Raw genomic sequence first — 27,094 nt, 5'->3', positions numbered from 1 at the left:
TTTGAATATGAGTTCATTATGGTAGAATCTTTCGATCCCAGTTCAATCTACGATCAAGATCTTGCAAAATGTAAAACGATCATAAGTAAGATATCGATCTTAACAACCTTGACTTTAGCAAGACAGACAACCATATAGTTGGAAATATTTACAATTCTGAATTCTTTTACAACTCATTATTTCTTTAGTTGTCTTTTTCAAATCTTTCAAACAAATCCCCCTACTTTGTGACTACTTTGTACCTTGTACAAAAAGGCATAATGAATTGTCCCGCGTCCGTGAAGATTGACCATGCTTTCTTATATCACTTTTTAGCGCATATTAATAGTGTATTTGGAGTCATTTATACCCATATTATTTGTTGGGTTTGACACCCTAACAAATTGGCACCATTGTCGGGGACACGATGTTACTAGTTGTTTATGCCTAGGTCTTCTTGTACAAGCACACAATTAGCTATTGATGCAGAGATTGAGAAGACAACAAAGAGGTTACGAATGAAATAACTGGATTCCAGGACTTCTTCGTCATCCACCCCTCCGGTTATTAACATTTGCAAGAATATACCTCTCTGAAGGGCATCAGAAATAGAAACAGAAACTCTATCATTATCACATCATCTATCCTCATCTAGAAACACCACCCACCCCCTCTCCATTTCATAATACTCCAAACCTTACACCTACATAAGCCTTAATCCTAATTCCCAATATGTCAGTCAACAATAACAACGGACCACCAAATCAACCAACTGAGCAAACCCTTCACCAATGGGTCGCTTAACAACCTTTTTTCATCACCTATCCAACAGCCACCAACTTTGAACTAAAATTTGGGCTTACACTTCCTGCCTACCTTTCGAGGACTCAAAACTGAAGATCCCCACAAGTTCATTGCCTTGTTCCATGGTGTGTGTCTGTGTGTGTTAGAATGAAATCACACAATGTAATTGATGAACAAATCAAGCTTAATGCATTCTCCTTTGCAATGCAAGATTGTAATGTCCCAAATTTCAAACCAAAAATTTCATTTCTAAATTAAAGGAAACCATGTCATTCATTCATAAAATTAAATATTCAATTATTTCAAAAACATAGATCAAAGTATTAATATCATAATGCAGAACATCTTGAAAACATAACAACATATGCGATGCAGTCACGTCGTGCTCTTCCCGAACTTCCAAAAATACATGCAATATTTAAACTTAAAACCGTAAGCACAAAGTTTAGTAGGTTCTCCAAAATACCACATACCATACATATCAGTGGGCACAACCCTAGGGGTGTATTTCAACCCTATGTGAATGCTATGATCCAACCATAGTCTTACAATCACTTCCAGATTACAGCCCATCCGTAACCTTTCTTCCATGGTCCAACCATGGTCTTCCATTCAAGTAAAAAAAACAAACAAGTGAGTTGATCCAAGCACATTCTTCCATAAAGGTGTTGTGATCCAACCACAGTCTTTCATACATGCGTTGTGATCCAATCATAGTCTTTCATACATGTGATGTGATCTAACCACAATCTTTCATGTAAGAGTCACATAGACAATTTAGCAACCTACACAGTATAGTGAGAAAACTCACCTACTGCAATAAGCATAGAATAAAATCATTGAAATGGCTAAGATGGATTTCCAGTTCTCTAAACACCTAAAACCATACAAATAATGTTTACTTAGCTTATATTTTAGGTATTACATTATTACTAGCTAATACTTCATAAATGCTTTTTATAAACTATCATTATCGTTATAGAAATTGGTTCGTGGACCGATTTAGACATCTTAAGCTCAATTATTTTTGAAAGTTTAATACGTATTATAAAAGAATGTCTCTATAGCTTTGTATGGATATAAAATACTTGTTAATTATTTAGAAGTTCTTATAAGCACATTCCATTCCAAAACAATTAAACCTTGGACTTCTAAATTATATATCCATTTCGTGGGTAAGAAGATGTATTTTAGTTCAAGCCCAAACTATTTGTAATCCATTTAATTGGTACGTCATTTAATCCATTTAAAGAGTCCAATTAAATTAGCCAAATAGAAATCAATTTACCCATTACATATCATTTACCCTAATGCAAATGTTAAGTCAAAGTCAAAATTAAAATACATATTCTCTCCAAAAAGACAACAACGACATTACTCCACCAGAACCTAATTCGAAGATGCTTCTTATTTCGATGTATCACCCATCTTCGATGGTGACTTCAGCTCCTCAAAACTTCTACCTCTATTTCTTGTTTCCTATACATCTCACTAGGGAAAGTTTTCTAATCGAACCTGAAGAGTACCCTAACTCATTTCACCCTCCTTCTCCTTATGGTTACTGAGAAACAACAAAGTGACGTTGGCTGCTAGAAAACTCCGAACATCCCGTCGCTAACTGTTAAGGTTCAGAATTAGATTGTGTCTAGTTGTATGCGTTGTTCATAATCAAATTGTAATGTTTAGTGTCTTTTCTTAATTCCAAATTAGGTAGTTGTTATTCCAATTTTGGAATGTATTTAATATTAGGTTTTCAATTTTGAACTATCGACTTAGATTTCTTTCTAGTGCTCCTCTGATGCCTATATATAAGAGCATTAGTTAGTAGAATGGATAAGAGTTTTTGCCACATAATAGTTCTACACAGTCATTGTAACGAATTGTTCTTTCTCTATCCATTAATGCAAACAGATTTTATTTACATCTTTGTGTTCATTCAAATCAATCACATCTTCATATGACATTTTCATTTTAGAATTTATCGTTCCTATAATTCTCATCAAGTGGTATCATAGCGGGAGGTTTTGTAAGATGTTTTCATATCTAAAATCGTTCAAAGTTCTTCGTGTTCTTTAATTTTTTTTACTTTGAATTTTTCAGTCACTTCCGCATTTTGCAACTTTTAATTGCAATTTGATCCAAGATTCTTAGTTCGAATCATTCGATTTTTGGTTTGGAACTTGTTTCTAGCTTACAAATCTGATTCTAATCTCTTTTATTGTTGAAATTTTCTTGAAAATGTCTAAGGAAGATTCTCACTTGATTTCATTAAATCTTCATGGTGCTATTGGTTCTATAAATCGAATTCCAATTCTCTTTCTAGAAGACTATGAAGTCTGGGCACTTCATTTTGAGGACTATGTTCATAACATTGAAAATCATGGTTCGAGTATCTGACATACAATCGAAGAAGGACCGTTCAAAGTAGAAAATATTAAACAGATAATATATACTCAAAAGGAATTTGATGATCTTGCTGCTAAAAAGACTACTGTATCTGAAGAATTAGAATTGATGTTGTGCAATTTAAAGGCATTCAAAATTTTGAGGTTTGCTCTTCTTCCATATACCTTTTGTTTGGTAATTTCTTGTCTTACATCTCATGAAATATGGGTAAGATTGAAAGAATTATAGTCTAGTGATGCTAATTTACTTCATTCAATTCAAACTACTCTTTTATTTGAATTTGGTTCATTCGAACAAAAATCATATGAATCTATTGATCAAACTGTCACTCTTTTTAACCATTTGCTAAGAAGAATTATTAAGCATGATTTAAACATGAATGTGATTGAACAGAAGGTCACTTTTCTAAATGGCCTAAGATCTAAATGGAAGCTCATTTTTTAACTGTTAAAGCTCATGGATAGTTTAAAGACTATTCGCTTGCAAAACTGGTTGGAATTCTCAAATTTCATGAGAAGCAAGTTCTTAAAGAAACCAAAAGTGTCCCAAATGCAGGTCCATTAACTTTTATTGCTATAATAGAAGGGTCTAAAGGTAAATCATCAAATATGATTCAAGATGACTATAATTCGGACAATTTGGATGATAAATTAACAAGCGATGTCAAGGCACTCATGGTCAACAATCCTAAAAAGTTTTTCAAGAAAAACTACTCAAAATTCAAAGGAAACAAGTTTAACAAAGGAAGAAATGGTAATGGAACCTTCATGAATCAAAACTCTGGTTCAGAGAAAGAAAAAGGGGAATGTTACAGGAAGTTTTAGAAAGATGAAGAGAAAGTTGAGAAAAAGTTGCTAGGTGACTCAGGTTACGATTGTAATTACTGTCATGGAAAAAATCATTTTGCAAAGGAGTGTATGCTGAGAAAGGTGCATGAGAAGAAGAAAAGACAAAATATGAAGATTACTATACTCAGAAAATAGAAGAGCCTCGGAAAGCCAAAAGTACTGGAAAAGCATTGATAGTTGAAAAAGATGATAGTGATGGACAAGTTGAAGTATGGTCAACTGATTCCGAAGATGATGAAGTTAGGAGGCCAACTCATGGAAAAAGGTTTGTTGTGAGAGAAGAGAATAGCTACGTTGAAGGAAAGTGTTTGATGGTCGGAAGCATAGATTCCGAAAAACCAAGAATATTTCATTGATGAGGGTGCAAAATCGGAATTGTGTTTCACATCAAAAAGTATCAAAGAATATGCATGAGAAAGTGGGAATGTAATCAACAAGGTACATTCTATTCTTAAATCTCTTAATATTCCTATTACTCGTTATGATTCCGAATTGACCGAATTACATGATACAGTTTCTAATTTTAGTGAATATCTTAAGCGATCTTGTATTAAGAATTCTGATCTTAGTGATAGTTTTAGCAGGGATACTTTCAAAAGAAAGGAAAGAAGGATGAAAATAGAAGCCCTTAAACTAGAAATAACTAGACTTCAAGATGATGTTATTGTGTTGAAGTGGGACAATAGGTTAATGACAAAGCAACGAAACATTTTATGTTTAATCGCAAAACGTCTGTATAATAATATTACTCGGCTTTATCTTAACTGTGAAATTGGTGAAAAACTGCATAAAATGATTCTTCCATTTTTTGAATTTAAAGAAGATGGAATTGATGTTGATTGTTATAAATGTGAATCTATGATTTCATCAGATGAATCTTTGCATGATTCATATAAAATTGGACTTGAAAAGGTTAAGGAATTCATTAACGCCAAAGAAAATAAATTGATGTTAAACAATATTCTAATTGAAGAGGATAAACAACAAGTCAAACAAAATTCAGTTGAAAAAATATAACTTGTTATGCCAAAAGTTGAAATCAGAAGAAAATCATTCTAATGAGAATACTTCTGATTTTGATGAAAGCGAAATGAGTGAGATTCTGTTAAAGACGAAGTTGATTGTTCTTCTTTTGTGAAAAGTATTGATGAACCAAAAAGAAATTTGGTTTTTGAAGATTCCATTGAATTTGAAAATCATGTTGTGAAAAAATTATTTGAAAATTTGAAAGTAAAAGCAACTATTTTTCTAAAAGTTCAAAAGACTCCTAATCAAGTTTTTGTGAAAAAGGTCTTAACAAGAGTGATACATTGGAATTGACATCAATTGTCAATGATGATAATGCAAAAGATTGTGAAGATCATTTTTGGTCTGTACCAATTAACAAAGGTGATGAAACAAAAGGTCTTTCTGAAAAAACTTTATGGAAAATAAAAGGAAAATACGTTTCAGAACCTTTGAACAAGGTGAATGTTTCACATGATGTTGGTGAAACAAGTGGCATGAAAGATGTTCCAATTTGTGTTACAAAGAATGAGATTGTGAAAAATGATTCAAAAGGAAAGGCAAATAATCAAAAATCAATTGAAGAGATCAAAACAAATAAAAAAGCAACGAATGTTAGATATAAGAAAATTTTGAGTGCAAGAAAACAGTTTTGGAAGAAAAAGTAAAATAGGGTTAATGATAAAAATGTTGATTTTGTTTCTAAAAATCAACATCGAAAGTTTGTTAATTCATTAAGATCTTTTAATCAAAATATTCATTCTTCTCCTTATCCAAAATCAAAATTTTCATCAAATTCTTCTAATCCAGAAAGTGGAAAAGTCAATATGACAAAGTCAAGATATGCTGAAGTGTCAAAGAAAAAGGTTTTCGATCAAGATGATATTCTAAAAGCATATGAAGCTAAAGTGAAACAAGAAGAAAAAGAATTTTTATAGAAAATGGCACAACAAAGAAGAGTTCATTATAATCGAAAAACTTCATTTGTTTAAATTAATATTTGTGATAACTTTTCAAAAATGAAAAATGAGTGGATAATGTTGTGATTAAGAAATCATTTTAGATCGAAAAAACTAGATTTTTCATGTCTTGAATTCAAAATCGAAATTCTCACAAGGACCCAAAATGGTTTGGGTTCCTAAATAGCTTAGAATGATACATTGATAGTGACTGTTCTTGTCATATGACTAGAAGGAAACCAGAGTTAAGAGAATATTGAAGTCTGGAAGATTGCAGAAAAGTGAAATTTGGTAACAATGCAACTGGAGAAATCAAAGGATATAGGAAAATTATGAATGGAGACTTTACAATTTGAAAGGTAGCTTATGTCGAAGGATTGCAACACAATCTAATAAGTGTTTCTCAACTTGTTTTAGGTTCTGGTCTCAAAGTATTGTTTTGATGAGGATGGATCAGAAATTGTTGATAAAGATTTGAAAAAAAGTGATTTTGAAATAAAAAAGGAAAGGAGAAATGTATCCCCTAAATTTGAAACCGATTTAAGGAAAACCTTCAATTTTCTTACTTGCTAAAGCGTGTTCAGTAAATAGTTGGTTATGACACTGAAGACTTTCGCATTTCAACTTCAAAGATATTTAAAAACTTGTTATTGGTGATCATGTGCGAGATCTTCTACTTCTTAAATTTGAAAAAGAACATTTGTGTGCAACTTGCAAAATGGGAAAACAAATTAGAAAAAGTTATTCTTCAATAATAAATACTAAAATTGTTGAGCCAATTGAACTAATTCATATTGATTTATGTGGATATTCATCAATTGAGAGTATTGGGGGTAACAAATATATCTTGGTTATTGTTGATGACTTTTCACGATTTACATAGATTTTCTTTCTTAAGCAAAATTCTGAAACGACAAAAAGGATGATTGATTTTGTGAAGCAGATAGAGTTGTAGTTGCGAAAACCAGTTCAGAAGATCAGAAGCGATAACGGATCAAAATTCAAAAATCAATTATTTGAAATTTTTTTGATTAACAAAGGAATAAGTCATAACTTTTCATCTCTGTATACTCCACAGCAGAATGATGTAGTTGAAAGACAAAACATTTCCTTATGTGAAGTTGCAAGGATGATGTTATCTTTTGCCTATCTTCATTTTTATTTATGGGCTGAAGTAATTGGAGTTGCATGTTTTACTAAGAATCGTTCATTTATCAATAAAAGATTTTCAACAACTCTATATGAAATTTTGAATAAACGGAAACCTAACGTTAAATTCTTTCATGTTTTTGGATCTAGGTGCTTTATCTATAACTCGAAAGAACTTCATAACAAGATTGATATTAAAGCTGATGAAGGAATTTTTGTGGGATATGCTCTGACATGAAAATCTTTCCCAGTTATCAACAAGAAATCAATGAAAATTGAAAAAAGCTATTATGTTACTTTTGATGATAAATTTGTTAAGAATTCTCAACAAAATCCAATTGTTCGGAATGAAGAAATTTGTCCATCTTCACATACTCAAACATGTCCTCTTATGACTCTTTACGAAGATTTTTTTAATCTTTTTGATGAGCCAAAAAAGGCAATTTTTTCCAAAGAGAAAACCAAATACAATAAAGAGGATGAATTGTTGAAATTAGTTGACGATGCAATTGAAAATAATGAAATTCATGATGATAATCAGAATCATATTTTTGAGGGGGAGAATTTAGAAAATTTTGTTCCTCTTTCAAAAGAAGAAGTTGTTACTTTAACTTCTAATTCCAATTCTGATTTACATAATGATGTTGTTGTGTAGGGGGATTTAAATAATCATGATCATTTTCAAGAGGAGATTTCAAATCCGAAAGCAACTGTCCAGGGGGAGAATTCATTACATGATGATGCTGATGAGCAATCGAAATTTGAAGAAATAAATGCTGAAATTGATCCAGAATATGATCAAAATTATCCACATTTGACAAAATGGACAAAAGATCATCCAAAAATTCAAGTCACTGGAGATACTTTTTCATGAGTCTTAACTCGTGCTCAACAAAAAGAAAAACATGCTGCTTTATTTTCAAAAATGGAATTTTGTATGTTCAATTTTTTTATTTCTAAAATTAAACCTAAAACTATTAAAGTTGTTCTTGATCTTGTAGATTGGGTAAAAACATTGCAAGACGAATTAAATGAATTTGAGAGAAACAAGTTCTCGAGATTAATTCCTACTCCGAAAGATGCTTTTGCTGTTGGTCTCAAATGGTTTTCAGAAATAAGTTGGATTAATAAGGTAATGTCATTTGGAACAAAGCACATATTGTTGTCAAAGGATACTGCCATGAAGAAGGAATTGATTATGAAGAAACGTTTGCTCCTGTAGCTCGATTGGAATTGGTTCGTATTTTTCTAGCATATGAAGCTTACAAAATTTTTGAAGTTTATCAAATGGATGTGAAGTGTGCATTTCTAAATGGAGAACTTGAAGAAATTGTTTATGTCGAACAATCACCATGTTTTGTAAATGAAATATATCCAAATCATTGTTATGTTCTTGATAACGTTGTTTATGGTTTGAAACAAGCTCCGTATGAAACTCTAACTCGATTTCTTAAACAATCTAAGTTTAAACAAGGTTCAGTTGATCCTACTTTCTTTCATAAGAAGGTGAACATCTTATGATTGTTCAAATTTATGTTGATGATATCATTTTCGGATCCACTAGTCCAAATCTGACTAATGAATTTCGAAAATTGATGGAACTAAATTTGAAATGAGTTCGATGAGTCCAATAAATTTATTTCTTGGATTAAGTATTAGAGAGAGTAAGGAATGTATTTTTTATAAAGCAGGAGGCTTACACTAAATCTTTACTCACAAAGTTTGGAATGACAGGTGATTCGAAGGTGAAAGTTATGATGGCATTCAGAACCAAGTTGTCTCCATATATTGATAAACATGTTGCATATCTTACTCTATATCTACAAATGATTGAATTACATTTATATATCATCACGAGCAGACCGAATATTTTGTTTGTTGTTTGCTATTGTGCTCGTTATCAGGAAAACCCTCGAGAAGCACACATGATCGCTGTGAAAAACATTTTCAGATATCTAAAGTGAACTTCTTCACTAGGTTTGTGGTATCCTATTAATTGTTGATCTCAGAGGTTGTGGGCTTAATCAGAAAAGTACTATAGGTGGCTGTTAATTTCTGGACAGTAAACTTATAAGTTGGCAATCAAAGAAGCAAACTTGTGTTTCACTTTCAACTGCTGAAGCTGAATATATTGCTGCTACTTCATGCACATCACAAATTATTTGGATACAAAGTCAATTATGAGACTACGGAATTAGCATGAAGAAGATTCCTATTTATTGCGATTCAGATAGTGCAATTCATATTTGTCACAATCCAATTCAGCACTCTAAAACAAAACACATCGTTTTACGATATCATTTCATAAAAGACCATGTTGAAGACAGAAACATTGAAGTTCATTTTGTTAGATTAGCATATCAATTGGCGGACATATTTATAAAAGCCTTACCAGAAGTTTCTTTTAATCTAATTCTTCAAGGACTCAAAATGATTGAGGCTGAGTCGGTTCCGAAATCATTTGCAAAATTCCGAATTATTCAGATCATCGGATTCCATTGTTCATCTCGGAATTCATTAATTCTTCTCCGAAATGTTCTGAACTTCGGAATTTGTTGAATTCACTATTCATTTCAGATTTATTATACTTCTTTTATGATATTTAATTTTACCGTTCATTTCTAATTTTCTTTTGTTGTGCTTTACAATTACTTCTTAGTTGCGAGAGGTACGATGTTTCGTAAGCCGGTGCACTAGGTAACTACTTTTCTTTATTATTTTTTTTTTTATTTTCAAAAATTTCAAAAATCCAAAAAGATTTTCTTTATTTTTGTCTGTTATTTTCAAAAATTCAAATTTTTTTATTTCTGTCTGTTATTTTAGAAAAAAATCTACATAGATTATTTTCATAACCTACCCATCCTTCTCACTTTTGTGATTCATCTTCTTCATGTTCTTATTCTTGTTTGTATCCCATCTTTTAATCATAAGATTATATTTTTGTTTGAGTTATTGTTTTCATTATTGGAGTTTTATTAGTATTTTCAACATAATCTCTGGTAAAATTTTGATTATTTATTTAGTAAAAGACAAGTAACAGATGAATAATTACTATAAAATTACATTTTCTACAATACCATCCTATCTTTCTATGATAATGTAATAGTATTCGGTTGATTACCATTGTAAAATTGATGTTTTTTCTGTTCAGAAATAATAAAGAATCAAAAAACCTCAAAGTATTCTTTCGGGTTTTACCATTTTACCCTCCATTTAGCTAAAACCAAATAGTTCCTTCATAATGCAAGTTCATAGTTTTGGTTATGCTCCAAAATAATAACGAAGTAATAAGGCAAAATGGTTAAATACATAACAATGTTGTATAAGTATCAATCTTTTACTTTATAACCGTAAAGTACAAATGTAATTTAAATTGACTAATAAAAAAGTAATTTTTATACATTATCAATTGTGAAAATATTAAAATAATTAAAAAAATGGTAAAAATAATGGTTTAAATGTAGTTCATCTTATGTCTTACAGAATCCAATGTATATGACTTCGAACGATGGAATAACCAAATCAAAAGCATCCCCATGCACACCCCTGCCGGACATCACAAACGGTAAATTTCTAATTTAACTATGATCATTATATAACTCTATCATATATATATATATATATATATATATATATATATATATATATATATATATATATATATATATATATATATATATATATATTCCTCCAACTTTATCATAATCAATTTTTTTTAAGAAAATAACTTCTACATACCATCTAATTGTCCAGTTACTCGAAAATATACGAAATTACCTTCAAAGTCATCATCTCATAACGTCATAAACCCGAATGTGCAACCTACACCAATTTCATCAAGGTCGTCACTTTCACAAATAACAAATAATGGTAAATATATAATAATTACTTATATATTTTTTCACCCTAACATTGAAAATCATATAATGACTATTATAATTTCCAAAATTTTTAACTGTTATGGTAACTAAGTAACAGTTGTAAACATTTCTTGTACGTCGCCTGCTTCAAATGACCGAACAAATCAAAATGACACAAGTTTCAAGGCTGTTAGGAAGCATCACAACTCTAGTAATAGTTTTCCTATTCTTATATTACTATTTATTATATTTTTTTTCTTTTATTGATGATAAATTTACTTTCAATATATGTACTTTAATATTATATATTGATATATAGCTTGTTTTTTTTCAGTACATTTTTTTCATAAAATAATTTATTTATATCACCTAATTTTCGAGTTACTTGGAAAGTTATTGAATCACTTTTAACCTCATCCTCTTATAACCTTATACACCCGAATGTGCAACATTCATTTATTTAATCAAGGTTGCCACTCTCACAAATAATCGGTCAGGGTAAATATTTTATAATTACTTTTATATTATGTTTAACTCCACAATGTAAATCATATAAAAACATTAATAATCTTAATAGTTATTAACTTTTAAAAAAATCAATGAACACTTGTAAATGGTTCAAGTACATTATCAACTTCAAATGACCAAACAATTCAAAATTAAATTCAATAACTTTAAATGCAAGCCTCATTCAAAATTAAATTCAACAACTTTAAATGCATGCAACTTCATAGATTTCATATTCTTTCATTATCAATTAATACATATTATTTTTTATTTGATCATACATGTATGTTCGCTATATTTAACTTTATATTTAACTTTAAACATTTTCTCACCTTTTAAAATTACTCCACAAATATTTCCAATACATTAATTGACCTTATCTAATGATTTAGTTGTTTCCAACAAACGTGCTACATTTCAAGAAAATAACACAACTAAATCCACAAGAGGGAAACGAAAACAGTTCAATACAAATGATATTTTTTTTTTATTTAATGAAGATTATGTGGAACATTCAAGCAGTACTATTAATCGGTCTACACAAAAAGAGACAAACATCTGTGCCTTATATTTCAATTGTTCAAAATGATGTAACGGTTGACAATCAAACTAAGTATTTTGGAATTAGCAAAGGTATTGTTTCTTTATAATTAAAATTTATGATTTTGGTTATCCGATTAAAAAAGTACTTTAAAAGTTTCTTTACCTTTTTTTATTTTTTTATTTTAGGCGTATAGTATATATAATCGGATGAACTTTTTTGTTTCTTTATAGATTATTTGGATTCTGGTGATGCGATATATGTTTGCTCGGTATGTAAAGCTAATATTTGGAAGGGAGAAACAATTTGAGGAAATAAAGATTTAAAGAAAACCTATTATTCCATTTGTTGTTACAATGGAAAAGCAGCGGCGTTACAGAAAAAGACAAAACTTTATACAAAATATTCGTCGATACAATATGATGTTTGCATTTACATCTATGACTGGTACTTTGATCATGCTATTAACTTTGGAGGTGGTCCTTATGTTTATCGAATACATGGACAAAATTATCATATTGAAGGCAACTTACTACCAGAGGAGGGAAAATTACCAAAATTTTGCCAGTTGTACATATACGATACAGATCATGAAGTCGGCAACGGATTCAATGCATACGAGTATGTAAATACTTTCTATCATATAAGTGTATATATATATATATATATATATATATATATATATATATATATATATATATATATATATATTGCTTTTTTGTATTATATTGCATAATATTATATCCATTATTTTTTTTCTTTCTTAATGTAGTTCAAAAAAGAAAAGGTCAACATCTCCTAATTCAATGGCAAATCCCTTTTCACTCAAGTTCTTGACTGTTCATGAGTTGATGGGTTTATTGGATTCTATCAATTCATTAGTTAAGCAATTTAGAATGACACATGATCGATTTGGATCAAATCCAACATAGCATATTAGGCTTAAATTGATTGGGATAAAAGAAAAGGATGGTAGGCAGTATAATCTTCCTACCACAAGTAAGGTGGCTGCACTCATTATATGTGGCATTGATGGTTCTGATTCACGATATATTGTTTTGGAAACACAGAGCCGACATCTTCAACGTATTAATGAGTTTCATCCTCAATATCTTTCACTTTAATATCCTTTATTGTTCCTTTATGCCGAGGATGGATTTCGATTGGATATATTAAATCGCGGTGTAGAAGAACCAGACTCTAAAGGATGAATAAAGTTGACCATGCGAGAGTATTTTGCTTACCGTATACAACATAGAGCTAATGAAATATCTTTGATATTACAATCCCGAAAACTCTTCCAACAATTTTTGGTTGATTACTATACAATGGTTGAAAACGACCGCCTTAATTGTATACTGTTTAACCAACCAACATTACGAGTCGTTCCTTATGGCAACTTGGTTGAGGCGCTCAAGACGGAATTGAAGATGCTTCTATGATGGGAAACCGTATCATTATTCCATCTTCTTTTACTGGTCGCAACCGTTACATGCAATAAAATTACATAGACGCAATGACTTTGGTTAAGTGGTTTGGTTATTCAATTCTTTTTTAATCTTACTACAATCCTAAATGGCTGGAGGTAATTAGATTTGTTGAATCTAAGAATCTTAAACCGGAAGACATGCCCGATATTTTGACACGAATATTCAAAATAAAACTTGATTCACTAATTAGTCGACTGAAGGAAGAAGTTTTTTTGGGCGAAGTCGATGGAGGCATAAATCTAAAATATCATTATTCATTATCTTTTGTTTTATGATTTTATAATATTATGTGTTAACCAACTAATCTAATTGCCTCATACACCATCGAATTTCAGAAAAAGGGTATTCCACATTGTCACATATGCCTATTTTTAGAAAAAAAATCTAAACTTCCAAATCCTGAAGATTGTATTATACGGTGCTGAATTACCAGACAAGGAGTAGACAAGGAGCTTGAACCATAATTGTATCAAATTGTTTGTTACAACATGATACATGGATCACGCGGCAAGGAATTTTCATTTATGTTATGTATGAAAAAAGGAAAATGTTCTAAAAGATTTCCAAAAGACTATACAAATCATATATATATTGACGACGATGGTTATCCAGTTTATAGAAGATGCAACAATGGGAAAAACAGTGTTTCTTTGGACAACAGGTATAAAAAATTAATTTTTATTCATATGTAAATTTAATTAAGTATTAATTTTTTTGTATGAAATATATGTTATATATATTTTTAATATATAATATCGCTAAACAAGTTACATTAAATATATTTCAACATTGAAGTTTATATAAATCAAAGCTTAAGTCACATAAACTATTTATACATCATATTTTATATACATTTATATTATATTATTTAAATACTTTATATAATATAAAAATTATAATTATTATATATGTTTATTTGTTTTTCCTCTGTTTTAAAAATAATATTTTTTTTGGAACGACAAATACAAATTTATACTAAAAATGATATTTTTTTTGGAACGACAAATACAAATTTATACTAAACCCTCAACCTCAAGGAGGGAGGGCAACACCGGATACAGTTGGGATAGAAGCCCTTTGGTGTTTTAATACCAAACTCATATGAATCTTGAGTGGTATCCGGTGTTGCCCAGCGGTATCCGGTGTTGCCCTCCCTTTGGTGTTTTAAAAATAATATGATTTTAATGTTATTTATGACATGTTTTTTCCTTTTTCAGATATGTTGTTCCATATAATAAGATACTTTTGAAGCAATACCAAACTCATATGAATCTTGAGTGGTCTAATCAACTTGGATCGATAAAGTAGCTTTTTAAGTATATTAACAAAGGACCAGACAAGATCACAACCTCTTTTGATGACGCTGAGAATAAAAAAAGCAACATAAAGAAAATAACGATCGTGATGAAATTGTTGACTTTTACAATTGTTGGTATATTTATGCTTGTGAGGCATGCTGGAGACTTTTTGGGCATGATATCTATTATAGAACACCTCATGTTGAAAGTTTGTCGTTTCACCTTGAAGACAAACAACCTATTTTGTTTAAACCATCCCAACGTGTTACAAATGTTGTTTCTAAACCAACTATTGATGCTTCTTAATTGGCTTGGATGGAATGTAACATCTATGATGAAAATGCACGAAAGTTATCATATGTTGAATTCCCAAGTCAATATGTTTGGAATAAATCAGATAAAGTATTGATAAGAAGAAAAACAAAGACAGAGTCACTTGGTAGAATTAATCACGTGTCTCCCAAATCTGGTGATGTTTATTACTTACGCATTCTACTTAACAAAGCAAAGGGTCCTACTTGCTATGAAGATATCAGGACAGTTAACAGTACCGTTTATGAATCTTACAAAGATGTTTGCGATGCTCTTGGTCTATTAGAGATGATAAAGAGTATATATCTTCTATACATGAAACACATCATTGGGCCATTGCTTCATTCTGCAGGTCTCTATTTGTTATGTTGATTACATCCGATAGTCTATGCCGTCCTCATCATGTTTTTAAAGTGACCTATAATTGTCTTTTTGATGATGTCGTTCACATTCGTGAACAAGAAATCGGCGTAACAGATACATTTTCAAATAATCTAACCTATTTACACAAAAAAATGTTCTAAAATTAATTGATATTAAAAATAGAAAATTTCATAATTTTTTGTCTTTTTAGGCTTGAAGCTATAACCGGAAGCAATTTTCCACCTAACGTTGTCATACATTGAAAAATCTTTATTGAGTTGTGGATTGAGTCTGAAGCAAATACCCAATATGCCGTTACCTGAACACAAATATATTCAAGATTCTTGTAATATGTTAATTCAAGATAAGCTTAATTATGATCCATCCGGTTTTGAAGTCGAACATCAACAACTGCATTCCAAATTAAATTTCGAGCAAAAAAAGGTTTAAGATACAATTATCAATGTTGTTAACAACAAAAAAGGTTGTGTCTTTTTCATGTATGGTTATGGAGGAACAAGAAAAACATTTGTTTGGAAGACATTGTCTATTGCTATTAGATCTAAAGGTGAAATTGTTATCAACGTTGCTTCAAGCGGAATTGTAACACTCTTGCTCTCTGGTGGTAGGACAACGCATTCAAGATTTCATCTACCAATCAACTTGAATGAGGATTCGTTTTGTTCTATTACATTAGGTAACGATGTATGTGAACTGTTGAATAAAGCTAGATTTATCATATGGGATGAAGCCTCGATGATGCACTGTCATTGTTTCGAAGCAGTTGATAGGACACTTAGAGACGTTATCCTTTCATCGGTCAAGAATAAACTGTTTGGAGGCAAGACCATTGTATTTGGAGGTGACTTTCGACAGATTCTTCCAGTAATACAAAGAGGAAATTGTTCAAATATTGTTCAGGCATCATTGCATTCATCAAGATTATGTTATGAATGTACAACTTTATGTTTGAATGTAAACATGAGGCTTCAATTCGTTAGTCAAAACAATGATTTCGAAGAGACAAAATCATTTCCTGAATGGATTCTTAAAATTGGTGAAGGTACTATTGATGATCCTAATGATGGTGAAGTTGAAGTTGATTTTTCAGAAGATGTTATCGTTCCCTCTACGGGTGACCATATTCATTCAATTGTATCCACCATTTATTCATCCTTTTAGAACCATCTTGATGATCCATCGTATTTTCAAAATAAAGCTATTTTGGTTTCTACAAATGAAGAAGTCGATGCTATCAATGGCTACATGTTAGAATTGATGAAAGATGAAGGGAAAACGTATCCGAGTTTAGATTCTTTATGTGAGACTGAGACACAAAATTCTTTTGAGGAATCGGTATACTCTCCAGATATGTTGACTGGTTTTAAGGCTTCTGGAATTCTCAACCATAAACTTATACTAAAAAAAGGTGTTCTGGTCATGTTACTTCGTTATATCGACCAAACCAAAGGACTATGCAATGGTACTAGATTACATATCGTAAGGCTGGGAAGACACGTCATTGAAGCCCGAATCATATCTGTCAGATTTTTCAATGAGACTACTTATATACCTCGCATGAAGTTATCTCAGTCTGATAAAAAAAAATCAATTTCGTTTTCAGCGGAGACAATTCCCCATAAATGTTTGTTTCGCTATGGCCATTAACAAAAGTCAAAGACAGTCATTATAAGATGTTGGATTATACTTGCGTAGACTCGTTTTCACTCATGATCGGTTATATGTAGCTATTTCCCCGTGTCACAAATAAAAAATGTTTGAAGGTATTCATATGTGACACAGAAGGTTGTTCAACTAATAAAACAAAAAATGTTGTCTACAAAGAGGTCTTTCAACGATTATAGATATTTATCAATTTCAGTGTATCTTCTATATATTTCAATAATACCAATAGCTATAATTTTTTTTAATCATTATGCAATATCTATAGACGTTTGTATGTTTTTTTATGGGTTCCCTATGTTTAACACGGGTTATAATTTAATTATGAGTGTAATAGTATTTGTATACCCATGACGATTTATTTGAGTATGAGATAAATATCGTAAGATTATTGAGTTACATATCATACATACTTATAAAGCTATCATTTTTTTCTTGAATTTCATGCATTTGAAACCCCCATTCTTTTTTCCTTTCACCACATTCATTTGAAACTCCCATGACTTTTCAATTTCTTTATAATAATAATTATAATTTGGTAATTAGGTTAAATAAATATCAAATCTAAAATGTATTCATATATAAAATAAATTTCAATATTAAAATAATATCTTTAATTCTACTTATAAAATTATGTTTTTTAACTTTTAACATATTATACTTAATTTATTAGTTTTAATATATTGTTGGATGTAAACCATTATCATTTTAAAGGTATAATTTTTGAATAATTTGTATAAAATACTTACATTATTAATTAAAATATAACATTATAGGCTCAACTTAAATATAAATTTTATTTAACTTAAACAACCCAAAGATTACTTTATAAATAGATAAAAGTGATAAATTGTAGTGTCTTTCTAATAATGATTGTAAGTTGGTTAATAAGGTTAAATAAATATCAAACCTAAAGTGTAATCATAAATAGACTAAATTTCAATTTTAAAATAATATCTTTACTTCTATTTATAAAGTTATTTCTTTAAATTTTAACATATTATACTTGATTTATTAGATTTAAAATGTTGTTGCATGTAAACCATTATCAGTTTAAAGTTACAATTTTTGAACAGTTTGGACAAAATACTTAAATTGTTAATTTAAATATAACATTACAGTGTCAACTTAAATATAAATTTCAGTTCGACTAAAAAAACCAAATAATATTTTGTAAATAGTTAAAAGTGATAAATTATAGTGATAAATGCAAAAAAACTAAATTGTAATATCAGTTTAACTGAAATATTTCCTAAATATATTTATATAATCGTTAAAAAATTTCAAATAAGTAGCTTAAAATAACTTATAATAACAATAGTTAAAAATAACTCTATATAAATGATTATATTGTTACCTTTAAAATCAAAAAAATAATGTTTGATGTTTTAAATAATTATAATGATAGAAGTTAAAACATTAAGTAAATATATTTTAAAAAATTAGTTAAAAATAAAAACTATAAATAATATTAAACCATATATAATATTTAATTTTATTGATGTGTAACTCGCGAGTAGAAGTCATTCAAACGATTGAGATTATGACGTTATAATATATTTATATATTATCATATAATTCAAAATAGTCAATATATTATATCAAATTAATATACGAATTATTATATCAAATTTAACAACAACGTTAGTGTTATATTTAAAAAAATATATATTTGTAAAGACTTCAACTATATAGGTGTTTCTGCGCATTACAATGTCAACTCAAATATAAATTTTAGTTCCATTTAAAAAAACTAAAGAATATTTTGTAAATAGTTAAAAGTGATAAATTGTAGTGATAAAATCAAAAACTAAATTGTAATTTCAATTTAACTAAAATATATTTTTATAATCGTTAAAAGTTTCCAAATAAGTAGCTTAAAATAACTTATAATAACAATAGTTAAAAACAACTCTATATAAATGATTATATTGTTAGCTTTAAAATAAAAAAACAACGTTTGATGTTTTAAATAATGATAATGATAGAAATTAAAACATTAAACAAATACATTTTAAAAAATTAATTAACAGTAAAAACAACTATAAATAACATCAAATCATATATTATATTAAAATTTATTCATGTGTAACTCGCGGGTAGAAGTCATTCAAACGATTGAGATTATGAAGTTATAATAAATGTATATATTATCATATAATTCAAAATAATCAATATATTATATCAAATTATTAATATAGTATATAGAAATTATTATATCAAATTTAACAATAACGTTATTGTTATATTCAAAAAATCATATATTTGTAGACTTCAACTGTATAAGTGTTTCTGCGCAACGCGCGGGCATTCGCCTAGTATCTTATAAAGCTAGCATTTTTCCTTGAACCTCATGCATTTCAAACTCCCATGCATTTTTCTTTTCACCACATTCATTTGAAACTCCCATGACTTTTCAATTTCTTTCTAATAATAATTATAATTGGTTAATAAGGTTAAATAAATATCAAACCTAAAGTGTAATCATATATAAAATAAATTTTAATATTAAAAAAATATCTTTACTTCTACTTATAAAGTTATGTTTTTTTTTAACTTTTAACATATTATATTTAATTTATTAGTGTTAATATATTGTTGGATGTAAACCATTATCATTTTAAAGATACAATTTTGGAACAATTTGTAAAAAATACTTAAATTGTTAATTTAAATATAATAATAGATGTTTAACTTAAATATAAATTTTAGTTTACTTAAACAAACCAAAAAATATTTTGTAAATATTTAAAAGTGATAAGTTGTAGTGTCTTTCTAATAATGATTATAAATTTGTTAATAAGGTTAAATAAATATCAAACCTAAAGTGTAATCATAAATAAACTAAATTTCAATTTTAAAATAATATCTTTACTTCTACTTATAAAGTTATGTCTTTAATTTTTAACATATTATATTTTATTTATTAGATTTAAAATGTTGTTGTATGTAAACCATCATTAGTTTAAAGCTACAACTTTTGAACAGTTTGGACAAAAATACTTAAATTGTTAATTTAAATATAACATTACAGTGTCAACTTAAATATAAATTTCATTTCCACTTAACAAAAACCAAAAAATATTTTGTAAGAAGTTAAAAGTGATAAATTGTAGTGATAAACGCAAAAACTAAATTGTAATCTCAATTTAACTAAAATATTTTCCAATGATATTTTTACAATCGTTAAAAGTTTTCAAATAAGTAGCTTAAAATAACTTACAGTAACAATAGTTAAAAATAACTCTCTATAAATGATTATATTATTATATTTAAAATCATAAAACAATATTTGATGTTTTAAATAATTATAATGATAGAAATTAAAACAATAAGCAAATGAATTTTAAAAATTTAATTAACAATAATAACAACTATAAATAACATTAAATCATATATTATATTTAATTTTATTCATGTGTAACTCGCGGGTAGAAGTCATTCAAACTATTAAGATAATGCAGTTATAATAGATGTATATATATTATAATATAATTTAAAATAATTAATATATTTTATCAATTTAGGATATCAAATTTAACAACAACATTATTGTTCTATTTAAAAAAAAACATATATATGTAAAGACTTCAACTATATAAATGTTTTTCGTGCATCGCACGGAGATTCGCTTGTGTATTCACATGATATATCCATTGAATGAAAATTAATATTAATAATAGAAAATAGAATAAGTGCCCGTTTTTGTCACTTTTCGCTTCAATCCTGCTGAAATGGGTTTCCCAGACCCCTATAAATAGCTCCAAACCCACCTTCTGATTTTCAGCAGAACAAGCGTTCTTCTCCGGGGTTGTAAAAAGACAAGAATGGAGTTGGGTTTCATCCTACATTTTCTGTAAATTCTGCCATCGTTGCTTCTTTCACTTGAGTTTGAGGCCACCGTTTGTGTTTCTGAATTATTCGAGTTTCTCACAAGATCATTATTGATGGGTATGTTTCTTAATTTGATTAATTCTTGATTCCGATGATACAATTTCTGTTTTCCGTTCTGAACTAAATTGGGATTCCTAGGTTTTCATCTGATTGCGTGAAGCTGGTTTAGTTCAATTCATGTCCCTCTATGTGTTTGTTTAATTGACTGAATGAACATTTCCTTTTATGCTTTCTTCTTCTGGGATTAATTTTCCAATCGAGTTTTAGGATCCTTTCCGATTTAACAGAGAAAGAGTTAGTTCAAGGTAATGGTGCTCCTTTCGTGAATTATTTTCATCATTTTCTGAAACCAATGTGAACACATACAATTTAGCATTGATTACAAGGTGACGCCATGATGTTTTCATTAATTTGCTGCTTTTATTTGATTATGTCAAAAATGTTTTAATTCATAATACTATAATTTGTTAAAATTTCCTCTTGTTGGCCCGAATTATACTCATAATTCCTAACAAAATTGTTCGAATATGAAGATTTTGAAGACAAAGTCATGGAGTCAATGAAGGCTAAACTCGTTATGACCAAGGAGGAAGTCGAAGCATTCTTGACTGATCCTGACTGCGATACTACAGGTGTTAGAGGTCTCATAAAACTTGTGTCTGAAACCTTAAACCTATGCATTCAAAATGCTATCACAAAGATTACTAAAAAAGGGTACACCAAGGAAGCTGCTGAGAATGCGATTTTAAGATGTGGTCCTTTGACTCCTTTCTATTGCTCCGAAGGCGTGGAGTCAAACATTGCTGAATGTGCTTTACTTTCTCTTAAAAGTAACAACAAGAAATACAATGATTCAGCGGATTATACATTTCAAGAATTAAACGAATTGGTGGATTTCACGGTTTTGGAGATGGTGGCTACGCTTAGAGATAGCAAACCAAATCTATCTGTTAGTGAAGCAATTTGGTGTCTTTTGATGTGCGATTTGAATGTGTCTAAAGCAAGTGTTATGGAAAGAGACCTTCAACAAATGGGTACATCTGCAGAACCCGAAATTGAATCCGGGTCTAAATCTGAACCTAAAAATCAAGAAACCATAGCCTCAAATGTTAAAAGACCACCCTCTCAAAGCTCAAAATCTGGGAAAAAAACGGATGACATATGCACTTGTAGAAACTGGTGCGCAGTGGCTACACACAAACGAGACGCTACCCTTCGAGGGAAGGCTGCTTTACTTGTAGAAAAGCCATATAAGGGACGACGTATTAGAAAAGGCTTGAAGAAGCAAGTTTTTAGCTTGAAAGAATTGTCATTGGTCAACAAAAAATCACCATCTTCTTCTTCTTCTTCTTCTTCTTCTTCTTCTGAACAAAACAAGAACACATCTTTGGCATTAAAAGAAACCGAAGAGAAACCAAAAGGAACACCGAAGTCTGAACAACCGAAAACCCTAGATTACTATTTGAAAAACATTCCATGTGATGAAAAGGGTGAGTATGTGCCTCGAGATGACAAGGATATACTGAGATTAGAGGCAGTTGCTCAAATTGAGGCGTTGCAGAAAGAGCTTCAAGGCTGGGATGATTGGGCGACCTCGAAGGTTATGGAGGTCACCAAGCGGCTGAACCAGAATCGATCGGAGGTCAATATGTTGAAAGCGGAAATGAAAGATAATGAAGCCATGGATGAGAATACAGCTAAGAGACTATTGGAAACGACGCTTACTCTGAATACTACAAATAGCGAGCTTAATGTGGCTAATTCCACCATTGTTAAGCTCAAGACTGAACAATCTGTTATCAAAGAGGAGATGGAAAGGGAAAGAAATCGAAGCATCTTTCAAGCTAAAAGATTGGAACAAGCGCTGATCAAAGAGGAGGAAGCTCGGAAAAAGTCTCAGTCGGCTTTTGGGTCTGAAAAGACTTCATTGGAAGAAGAGCTTAAAGTGTTAAAACGTCAGGTGGGTCAAAAGCAACAGGAACTAGAAAAGGCCAAATGTCTCCTCTCAGAAACCCTGGTATATTTATTTATTTTTGTACCTTTTTTTTTAAAATAATATTTACCAAAGAATACGATACTTATTAATGCGATTGATAAATTTCAGATTAGGGTGGCGAAGGAGGAAAGGGAGACTGCTAAAGTTGTTAACAAGGCTGAATGTATCAAGAACGAAAGAGAACGTATTGAAGCTTTGGCTATGGCAGAATATGAGATAATGAAAGGGAAGGCAGAGGAAGAGTTTAAAAAGAATGAGACTGAAAAGAAGAGGATTGAGTATGAGATATCCGCATTAAAGTTAGAGGCTGAAAGTAAGAGGATTGCTGAAATGTATATGAGTATGAATATGAACATGGACTCTTCAAAAGGGTTAGAAGGTTTCAGAAATATGAGCAAGAAGAAAAAAAAGAAGAAGAAGATGAAGAAGAAGAAGAAGGATAGGGAATGTGTGATGTGTTTGAATGAAGAGATGAGTGTTGTTTTTGTTCCTTGTGGTCATCAAGTTCTTTGTAAAGCATGCAATGTGAAGCATGAGGAGAGGATGAATGAGTGTCCCTCTTGTAGGACTCCGATCCAGAAGAGGATTAATGCTCGGTTTGCTAAATCTTGAAGAGGAATGGAGCATTTTAAGAGTATAGATTTTGAGTTTTCCTTTTCTTTTTTGTTTGTTGTTGATGTTGTTAGATTTCCAAATAATACTGGAATATAGAGTTTGATCAGGTTGAAGAGATACATAGAAGATGGGTTAGGGTATAGAGAAGGTTAATTAGTGGCCCCTTTGAGATGGAGAGGTAGAAGATATGATGTACATTTAAAAATTTGGTCTTTTGATGATACCTCATCGGCTTGGTCAAGTTTATCGTATGCTCGAAAATTGGTATTTTTTTTTTATTTTATTGTTTATTTAGGGTCAATTTTATTTAATTTTTAACAAAACCGTAAAAATAGTCCTGTATTTTTTCCTAGGAAATCAAATCAAACCCTTCAAAAATTGGAAAAATAGTCATTTTCAACAAGTTTCTTTATGAAATACTAGGTGTGAAACCCGTATATTACACAGGTTGATTTAAAAAAAAGATTAAACATTAAAGTGTAAACATAAAATATTTTTTAATGTATAACTTTAAAATAAAAAAGATACATATTTATTGCAATTTAATTTCATATATATATATATATATATATATATATATATATATATATATATATATATATATATATATATATCATATTTAATACTTTACATATATAAGTATATGACTTTAATTTTAAAAATTGAAACAAACCAAAAATTGACAAGTACATAATATTTATTTCAAAAATACCACAAAATGACAAGTGTCAAAATTCATGAGAGATTGACATGTGACAAAAAAACCCTTCATTTATTAAGGAGGATGTCCCTCCCAAAATTAAAAAACGGGACTTTTTTATATTTACATAATTATTTTTCAATTGTTTTCCATTTTTTAACTTTTTTTGTTAAATAAATATAAAATGACCCCACCGCCCCCCACAACCCAATCCCCCTTCACAGATTGTAGCCCGTGTTTTCCTCCTCCTCCCCCTTCTCCCGTCATATCAACTCACTTCACCACCTCCATCTGAAAAGGATGACCACCACTGCTACCTTCTCTACTCTCCCTTAAATTTCCCATCCCCATCTACGGTTCAAGGTTAGAAAAGTGCCTCCATGTATTAGCCTTATGCTTTGTCATTTAGAGATAGTTAGAAGTTGTTGATCTATTATTTCTTATCGTGGATAGTTTAGCATTAGTTAAATTAACTTGAGTTGTTTATAGTTAGTTAGGCTCATGATAGATAATGATGCACAACTTAAGACACTATATGTCTTTGTTTCCAGTTCAATAAAGATAACGAAGCTTCATATTTCATTCTTCTTCATCTCTTTTACTATGATAATATGGTATCATTCTCTGTTCCAAATTCATCATGATTCATGATTGATTGATCCTCTATTTTCAATTTGTTGAACTCAACTTTCTTTTGTTCTTTGTTTCAAATTGATTCATTCTTCTTAAGATCATGTCCAACAAATTTGTTACTCCTGTAAATAATGGATCATTTGATGATCTGTACTACTTGCATCACCCAGACAAATAGACAATCCTGGCACGCTTCTTGTTAATCAAGTCCTCACTAGGGAGAATTATTCTTCGTGGTCCCGTTCTATGACTATAACTCTTTCCGTTAAGAACAAACTTGATTTTGTTACTCGAGATATTGCACAACTTTTTGCTATTGATGCAAATCGACTTAAATCATATAACCTGGACAACAATATCATTATTTCCTGGATTTTGAACTCACTTTTGAAGGAAATTTCTACATCTGTCATATATTTGAAAGTTGCATTTGCTATTTGGTAAGATCTCAAAGAAAGATTTCAATAGAGTTATGGGCCTCAGATACTTTAGATTAAATGAGAATTGATGAATATCTCACAAGGAGATGACTTTGTAAGTACCTATTTCACTAAACTCAAAGTACTTTGGGAGGAATTAGCCAATTTTGATGCTCATTGTACATGCGGATTATGTATCTCTGGTAGTGCTAAGGAAGTTGAATACACCATGACATTTTTGATAGGGCTCAATGAAAATTAAGCACAAATTAGAGGACACATATTGTTGATAGATCTAATTCCCACAGTCAATCAGATTTTCTCACTAGTGATTCAAGAAGAGCATCAAAGGGAGATAACTGTTTCTCAAATCCCTAACTCTCTTGTGGCATTTAATGTGCAAAGCAATAATAGTCAAAGAAATCATTTCTCTAGCAAGATTCATTTTTCAACAATATGTACTCACTAGAAGAAAACTGTACATACTGTTGATAAGTGTTACAAACTCCATGGCTTCCCTCTAGGATATCGTTTCAATCACAATTCAAACCAAAACACTCTACATGTTAATTTTGTATCTAATAACTCACAAATTGACAATCAAAACAGAGATGAAGTTGTTGATGTTATCACAAGTCTCACAAATTCCCCATGCCAACAATTAACTGTTGTTCTCACTGGAAAATTGGCTTCTGCAAACTGTGTTACTGTTGCAAATGAAAAGGAGTCAGGTATCCACTATAATCTCACTCTTAGTTTTAGACATTATCAATCCAATATTTGTATTCTTGATACTGGTGAAACTTGACATATTCGTAATAACAAAAGGTTATTCACATACTTAAAAACGGTTATGGGGACAAAAGTTAGTTTACCAAATCACATGTTAATTCAAGTTGAGTATATGGGGAATATTCATATAAATGAGCAAATCATTCTAAATAATGTACTATATGTTCCACAATTTGAACTTAACCTCATATCGATTTCAAAAAATGGCAAATAAGAAGACTATTAAGGCAACATTTTATCATGATCATGCTGTTATAAAATAGATGTTAACAAAGAAGCAAATTGGCACAACTAGCATAATAGACCTCAAATATTTCAGATTAAATGAGAACCGATGAATATCTCACAAGGAGATGACTTTGTAAGCACCTATTTCACTAAACTCAAGGTACTCTGGGAGGAATTAGACAGTTTTAATGCTTGTTGTACCTACAAATTATGTATATGTGGTGGTGCTAAGGTTGAATACACCATGACATTTTTGATGGGGCTAAATGAAAAGTATGCACAAATTAGAGGACATATATTGTTGATGGATCTAATTCCCAGAGTCAATCTAATTTTCTCACTGGTGATTCAAGAAGAGCATGAAAGGGAGATAAATATTTCTCAAATCCCTAACTCTCTTGTAGCGTTTAATGTGGAAAGCAATAATAATAAAATAAATTGTTTCTATGGCAATAGTCGTTCTTTAGTAACATGAACTCACTATAAGAAAATTGGACATGCTGTTGATAAGTGTTACAAACTCCATGGCTTACCTCCAGGATATCGTTTCAATCATAACTAGAATAGAAAGAGGGCTTTATTTGGTTGAAGATGTTTTAGAAGAAGCTCTAGT

General features: G+C 30.0%; 3 protein-coding genes across 5 annotated transcripts in view; 2 read left to right on the top strand and 1 right to left on the bottom strand.

Annotated features, from left to right (window-relative positions):
• Positions 1–14,148: 14,148 nt before the first annotated feature.
• Positions 14,149–17,189, top strand: LOC111897859 (uncharacterized). Its single transcript, XM_023893799.3, has 4 exons — positions 14,149–14,209; positions 15,244–15,510; positions 16,006–16,643; positions 16,704–17,189. Exons 1-4 carry the CDS (start codon positions 14,149–14,151, stop codon positions 17,187–17,189), a joined length of 1,452 nt encoding a protein of 483 aa, XP_023749567.3.
• Positions 17,190–20,938: 3,749 nt separating this feature from the next.
• Positions 20,939–23,731, top strand: LOC111897873 (putative E3 ubiquitin-protein ligase RF298). Of its 2 annotated transcripts, XM_042897713.2 has the most exons (4): positions 20,939–21,155; positions 21,237–21,403; positions 21,632–23,115; positions 23,203–23,731. In XM_042897713.2, the coding sequence occupies exons 3-4, from the start codon at positions 21,649–21,651 to the stop codon at positions 23,704–23,706; spliced, it is 1,971 nt and encodes a 656-aa protein (XP_042753647.1). In that variant the 5' UTR covers positions 20,939–21,155; positions 21,237–21,403; positions 21,632–21,648; the 3' UTR covers positions 23,707–23,731. The 2 variants fall into 2 exon arrangements, with proteins under 2 accessions (XP_042753647.1, XP_023749584.1); XM_023893816.3 differs by lacking the exon at positions 21,237–21,403.
• A 2,185-nt stretch (positions 23,732–25,916) lies between these two features.
• LOC111897852 (uncharacterized) overlaps positions 25,917–27,094 on the bottom strand; it is a 36,513-nt gene continuing 35,335 nt past the window's right edge. Inside the window, exon 6 of one of the 2 annotated variants that reach the window (XR_002852419.3) lies at positions 25,917–26,168. The gene's annotated coding sequence lies outside the window, so the exon portion shown is untranslated. The remainder of the gene's footprint in view (positions 26,169–27,094) is intronic. The other variant, XR_002852418.3, reaches the window with a different exon arrangement.

This window comes from Lactuca sativa, chromosome 8 (assembly GCF_002870075.4).
Source record: "Lactuca sativa cultivar Salinas chromosome 8, Lsat_Salinas_v11, whole genome shotgun sequence".
Lineage (NCBI taxonomy): Eukaryota > Viridiplantae > Streptophyta > Magnoliopsida > Asterales > Asteraceae > Lactuca > Lactuca sativa.
This window is presented reverse-complemented; position numbering and strand designations above follow the sequence as displayed.